Here is a 7,437-nt window from a genome sequence, read left to right on the forward strand (position 1 = left end):
CCATTAGTATCGCCACCAAAATCCTTTGATCTTACCTACTGGATCTGTGGAATAAACTTGCTCACTTGTTAGTAAGCGGCCATTCTCCTTTTACACTTTTACTTTGGATCACGTAAGTGTGACGTTATTTTTGACAAAAGCATTGGGACCACGAAGTTACTCTTCTTTTCCCGAGTGATTTTTACTCCAACCCCTAGAATCAGTTCAGTTCCCTGAATCACCACTTCACCAGTACTCACTCATTGTATCGTTCTTGTTCACAGCCTCAAAACTTAGTACTAACAGGAGAGTACCCAGACTGTGATGTGAAGTTATGTGATTTCGGGATTTCAAGGCACCTGAGTCGAGATGTGGACGTGAGAGAAATTTTAGGAACCCCTGACTATGTCGGTGGACCGGTTTTAGCGTTACCTATGTTAAGCTACGCCGAGCAAGGCCAATAAATGGATGGGTGACTTGAACCTTATATTGGGAATAAAGGGAGAACGGGCTCTAGTCTTGATTTTAAATCATTACATGAAAGTAAAATCGAAAAATCAAATCAAGAATAATAATAAACTGATTATTAAACAAATTAGGTAGGTACATAGGTACTGATCGAATAAACTACGGGCTAAATAATTCCCGGAGGGACGGGCCCAGCTTGTTTTATATAAAAAGAAAAAAAAATCAGAGTAAATAAAATCAATGCAAATATTTTCATTGTATTTGATGGGTTGATTGCTGATTACGTCAGTTTTGTTTGAAAGCCGTCTTTGTCACTGGATCACAAAGGATCACTTGTGCTAATATTTTATAAGTGTATACTTATTCTCAATTGATTACACTCATCTTGTTTAATTTATAAACAAGAGATGGGCTCAGAGTCCTCAGACACAATGGATTGTTTTCATTTCATTCCGTTTATCATGTCTCAGTTACGTTAAAATGCGATTTAAGCGTTTCCGCGAAACAAAATCACCGTTATTCAATGATCGGAAATTGGAAATATTACAAAATCGGTATGTTTCGGGGGCACGGTTGATCCAGTGGTAACGCGCTTGCTTGCCATGCAGAAGGTCCCGGGTTCGAATCCCACCATCGACAAGGTTTTACTAACCCCATTGCGCTATTGTGTGAAATGAGCTATTTTGAAGCCCTAGTTGTCATGTTCTTCCTGAGAATCCTGAATAAGAATTTTCTATCTAAGCCTAAATTCGTTGACAAAGCTTAGTGAAAGTTATTAAGGCTATTTCTACTGTAGTAGGTTGGTAAATTCTCCAGTACTATCAGCATAGATTTCTAGGTAAAGATGTTGGAATTTGTATACAAAATTCCCTCTAATGCTTACCAATTTACTCTTCTGACTTACGCATAGCTAAGCTCTTTCGGTTTCTGGTAGACAATTTGGTGAATTTGGTCTTAATTATAAGTAATGCTCGTGAAGTTAATTAGGATATTAGTGAGAGTTCTCTAGATGAGGTATTTTGATCAGTTAAAACTATCAAGTCTTGTCAGTTCCCGAATTCCAGTTCAGTGGTACAGATGTTTGGCTGAAAAATGAAATCGAGATTATGGGAATAAGCAATAAGCATGACAAGAGAGGAGGGTCAGTAGAATGTTATAAAAACCCAAAGATCTCTACATCAAGACTGCATTCAAAAAACTCTGTAATGACAAGAGAGGAGGGTCAGTAGAATGTTATAAAAACCCAAAGATCTCTACCTCTACATCAAGACTGCATTAAAAAAACTCTGTAAAAACTTCATAGTTTGTACTTTCTTGGTGGTATTGGTATTGCCTATTGCCTATCCCAAGTTCGAGAGAAACTCTCACCTTACAATCTTATATTATAAGAACGAGATCCATTCACAGTTCACAGTTCACATTTCATAGTTCACACACTGATCGCTCTATCTCCAGAACCGAGTTTGTACTTTCTTGGTGGTATTGGTATTGCCTATCCCAAGTTCGAGAGAAACTCTCACCTTACAATATACATATAGGCTTACGGGCAAGCCAATTATCAAATACGCGAAGTTACCTATGCTATGGGCAGATAAAAAACACCAATATTCTACTTTTATACGAGAATAACATTGTAAACCCAATAACAATCTTCTGCATTAGAAAGTAAATTCAAATAAACTATAGATAGAAATAGATAAATCTTTATTTAAGCTAAATAACCGACTCAATATAGTCCCACAATTGATCGACGCTATTCTGAGGTGTTATAGAAATGATAGAATGGCTGGTAGAATTTTCTACTATCCCCTCGATCTGGAGAACAAGAAATTGGACAAATTGTATGCTCGTAAATATAGCTCTAGGGAGGGTGCAACTCAAGACCGAGAAACAGACTAACAATGCTGCGAACTTTGGAAACATAAAAAATATCCAGCTGGAGATTAAAAGCTATTAGAGAGTTATAAATAATATGGCGAGGTCCCGATATACTAGGGTACTCGTGACGAGATACAACATTGCAACATGGCACAGTGTACCCTATTTTATCTTGATCTAGAGAGCAGAAAGAGATTGATAGTAACGATTTTCTAGAGATGAATGGATTTGAGAAAAGCATTTGACTCTGTCAGAGACCTTGAACTGTATTGCGCATGACGAATGGGCCTCAAGTGCTTGGCCTGTGTTTCTGATTTATTTCTGAGTGGCGATAAAATTAGAAAGACGAGACCTTGTATCGGTTTTGTAAGTCGAGTACCTATGGTGTTGCTTATGAGATTGGAGTACTCTTGGGTTATGAGAGCTTTGGTAGGTACCTACTCATTATAGTTATGTGAGCTTTCGATATTTCCACAGTAGTTTGCTAAGCACATCTCGACCTTGTCATAATCATAACTGTGAAGAAGCACCTACCTAGATAGCCATTGGAAAATTCACAACCTGTACGGTACCTACCTACCTACCTACTTTTATGAATGAACTCCCAAACTTTACACTGGAGATCAAAATAATAGTACATTCGCATAGTAAGAGGACCTAATAGATGTCAATAGGTAGGTACAATTAATTATCTATCAACATTAGTGTGATTGGTAGGTACCTACTTAAGTACATGATTATTTTATTTTAGTAGGTATCAGTTGAGGATTGGAGTAGGTGCCTTATTTGGTGAGGTTAAGGACAAGGGAGACCCATTAGTTGTATGCCAATTCACGAATGACAAACAATAGGCAATAATGGTGAACGAGGTTCTAAAAGTGGTACCTTACCTTGTCGAAAAATAGAGCCAAGGAGAATCTAGTTGTAGTTCGGACTCAAATACATATTAAGGCTGAAAATCCATTACTAGTAATGTATGGTCAGTCCCCTGGATCCCATGTAAATGAGGTAAGATCAAAAGGATTTGATAGAAAGGAGGAAAAAGGTTGTTCACGAATGACAAACAATAGGCAATAATAGTGAACGAGGTTCTAATAGTGGTACCTTACCTTGTCGAAAAATAGAGCCAAGGAGAATCTAGGTTGTAGTTCCGACTCAAATACATATTAAGGCTGAAAATATATTACTAGTAATGTATGGTCAGTCCCCTGGATCCCATGTAAATGAGGTAAGATCAAAAGGATTTGATAGAAAGGAGGAAAAAGGTTGTGGCGGTCTCTCCTGGTATAAACCCAAGCCCTGTGTGGACACTGCGTTTATTGACAGGTTATCGGTTTCCGATAAATATCAGTTCCAGCACCTGCAGAGCCACGTCTAGCTGATGAGATCCAACAAGAACGAAACGCGTCCCAGGCTGCTCCCAGGTGCTCGGTTAAAACTTTTACAATGTGGACGCTGCTTTAGAAGTTTTATAAGCAGCATATTTCACAACAATCACAACACCTTTATATACGTAGACTGGTGATGTTACCCATTGATTTCTTCATATTCCATTAAAACTAAATGCAACGTGATGCAAATCTGACACGCGCTCGCTCGATCCATGACAAACTTCATCATCACGCTGGTTGCTAGGATACCACGACTGGTTGCTAAGGTTACCGTCACGTTGCTAGGGTAAACAAATCAGGAACGGGAGATCTGAAAGTTGATGCTGATGTTGACATTGATGTCTTGTGTCCTGGTTTCGCTCGTGTTCATAGGTTATTCGTAGTTCAACCAGAGGTCGTTATGGTTGGGTGTACTAATACTTTTTTTTTTATCGAATGGTTATTAGCCCATTCGCCATTAGTATCGCCACCAAAATCCTTTGATCTTACCTACTGGATCTGTGGAATAAAGGTACTAATACTTTTTTTATCGAATGGTTATTAGCCCATTCGCCATTAGTATCGCCACCAAAATCCTTTGATCTTACCCACTGGATCTGTGGAATAAACTTGCTCACTTGTTAGTAAGCGGCCATTCTCCTACTTTTACACTTTTACTTTGGATCACGTAAGTGTGACGTTATTTTTGACAAAAGCATTGGGATCTCGAAGTTACTCTTTTCCCGAGTGATTTTTACTCAACCCCTAGAATCAGTTCAGTTCCCTGAATCACCACTTCACCAGTACTCACTCATTGTATCGTTCATCGAATGGTTATTAGCCCATTCGCCATTAGTATCGCCACCAAAATCCTTTGATCTTACCTACTGGATCTGTGGAATAAACTTGCTCACTTGTTAGTAAGCGGCCATTCTCCTACTTTTACACTTTTACTTTAGATCACATAAGTGTGACGTTATTTTTGACAAAAGCATTGGGACCTCGAAGTTACTTTTTCCCGAGTGATTTTTACTCAATCCCTCGAATCAGTTCAGTTCCCTGAATCACCACTTCACCAGTACTCACTCATTGTATCGTTCTTGTTCACAGCCTCAAAACTTAGTACTAACAGGAGAGTACCCAGACTGTGATGTGAAGTTATGTGATTTCGGGATTTCAAGGCACCTGAGTCGAGATGTGGACGTGAGAGAAATTTTAGGAACCCCTGACTATGTCGGTGAGTAGACACCAGTTTGGATACCACTGAGATTCCTTTAAATAATTAAAATAGAAAATAATGAAAATTAATTATCCAAAGGGTACCTTTGGGTACCCGATAATTACCAAAGGATTATCCAAAGATAGAACTAAGAAAAAAGCCTGGTTTGTCTGTTTTCTTGCCGATTTCCAATATGGTTTAATTGGTTACAGTGCTTGCTGAAAAGGAATTCCACACGATTTACCTATAATTATGTGTTAATCTACTGACTTAAGAGTTTTAGGTAGATTATTATTAATTAGATTCATATTAGACACCCAAATTAGATAATGGCTTACCACAAAGAACCCTAGTCAACTATAAAATAAGGTAAGCCAGTTTTAGGTAGGTTTTACTTGTACTAATATGCTTTGGTTTGTTTATTTTCACAGCTCCAGAGGTGTTGAACTACGAACCCATCAGCTTAGCAACCGATATGTGGTGAGTACAGAAAGCCAGAGGTTACCCTACCGAATTTCCTTACTTTGGAACAAACAGCAAAAATTATTCATTAATTTTATCATAAAGATACACGAAATTTTTGATCATCCTCCCAATTTATTTACACGTTAAACAATAGAAATCAAAAACTCTATCTCTAATATAATATCTGTCGCACAAAGTGTAGTCGCAGGACTCCAGTTGGTCCAGTTTGAGGGGCCTGTATCATTTTCATAGGGTTGGACTTTCAGGCGTCGCAATTTTACTTGAAACTTCATTTTCATCGTCAATCCTTTCTTGAACAAACTCCTTCAATTATTTCATCATCATGGTCTGGCTAGGGGACGTTAAACAGAGAGAAGACTAGCGTCTGGCTGTGGGACTATAAACAGGGAGGAGAACAGTTAACCCTGACCAGCCTAGCTAGTTGGCAGTTCATGCTATCATGCTTACTTAATAAAGAAAAAAGAAAATAAAGAAATATTGTCCCCAATTGAGATTTGATATGATTGTGCAAAGTGTGACCCATGCGTGGACAAAATGATCCTTGTGTTTTTACAGTGACATCACGTGATCAACCTATATGGTGCTCATTTGCTCAAAGTCTCATGTTGCAAGAGAAAAATCTAGGTTAATCCCATATCGCTAGGAATTGGCACCTATTGCACATGAACCTATCTGACATCTACATTAGTATGGTAATGAAACGGGGCACAGTTTATGTTGATATATGTCACTTTAATACACCCATGTGACTATTAACCCTCGATTACAGGTGATCTTTAGCTAAATCCCTTTTAGGATGAGAGCTAGGTATTCATTTTTCGACAAAATCACAAGTTTGGGTCGGGGTTGTGTTTTGGGTCTTTCGGGTCACTAGGAAGCTATTCGCTATGAAAACTCATTTATCTTACCTACACTTGAGGTTAGGTGGGGTCTGTCAGACCTGACCAAAATTCTATTCCTTTTAAAATTTTTAATCTTTTCAATTTAATTTTATTTAGGTATCGACCATTTATTTATAATTTTTACCCATTTACAACTGCTCCATTTGGACACACCTCTGGACCACCAGCAGATTGACATACTTTATATGGTTTTATTATAGGCTCCCCTTTTTGAAAATCTCATCACACACCACTGCTTTACATAACATTGGAACATAACATCATTCTTATGTTCATATTGCTATATCGGTCTTTGGGACAATTTAAATCGCATTTTGCATTGCAGAAGATTGATGGGCTCTCATTAAACTCTTGAAGACATGGGTGTCATTTGTTCGATTAATATGTGCTGTCAATTAATCTATTTCATTTGCATATTGATATCATCATTATCAGCTGGTTATTCTTGTCATCTCTTGATAGTCTTGATTCTATTAGCATTCAAATACGGACTTGTGTTTTGCACTGCTTCAGCTAATAGATTATGATTTCTCATTGACTCATGCTTTGACTAATTCATTAGAATTTTTCTTTCCTTCTTCACCAGTTCAACTGAAGACATGAGTAATCTTGCCTTTACTTAGGCTTTATAGCCTCGACGGTATGTATAGTGGCTTCTTGGTCCTCCTGGTAGCAGGAGGTTGTGGGTTCAAATCTCAAGCAAAACGTGAAATTTTGTCCTCAAACTTTCAAGAATTTTACCTCAGTAGCAGTAGCACCCTAATTCCAAGGAGTCGAGAGGTTGGGTGGTAGAAAATACCTTTGAAATTAACCTCCCTCGATGGTTTTACTTTCCACTCTAGAGCCTGTTATTTATGTTTCTGTGGGTAGTAGATATGTAGGTAGTAGGTACCAGGGTACCTACATTCATATCTTTACACCTACTTACCTGCATACATAAATAACTTATCAATATACCTATACCTACATTGCCAACATAATACATAATACATATTATGTACATAATTAACACGATAAATGTTAATATATCCATTCCGCTCGGCAAGGAAACTCACTATTATCTCTGCTAATCTTCACCACACACATTTTCACACCTACACACACCGATTTTTTTCTCACAAGTCAGGAAAAAAAA

The 7,437-nt window shown here is 37.9% G+C and overlaps 1 protein-coding gene across 1 annotated transcript in view; it reads left to right on the forward strand.

Annotated features, from left to right (window-relative positions):
* The first annotated feature begins 3,517 nt into the window (after positions 1-3,517).
* The window catches only part of LOC103509983 (dentin sialophosphoprotein-like), a 20,110-nt gene continuing 16,190 nt past the window's right edge, over positions 3,518-7,437 (forward strand). Inside the window, exons 1-3 of the mRNA XM_026824163.1 lie at positions 3,518-3,553; positions 4,746-4,932; positions 5,346-5,395. Of these exons, the coding sequence (XP_026679964.1) occupies positions 3,518-3,553; positions 4,746-4,932; positions 5,346-5,395 (273 nt within the window). The remainder of the gene's footprint in view (positions 3,554-4,745; positions 4,933-5,345; positions 5,396-7,437) is intronic.

The sequence above is a fragment of the Diaphorina citri genome, unplaced genomic scaffold, assembly GCF_000475195.1.
Source record: "Diaphorina citri unplaced genomic scaffold, Diaci psyllid genome assembly version 1.1 scaffold550, whole genome shotgun sequence".
NCBI classification, from domain to species: domain Eukaryota; kingdom Metazoa; phylum Arthropoda; class Insecta; order Hemiptera; family Psyllidae; genus Diaphorina; species Diaphorina citri.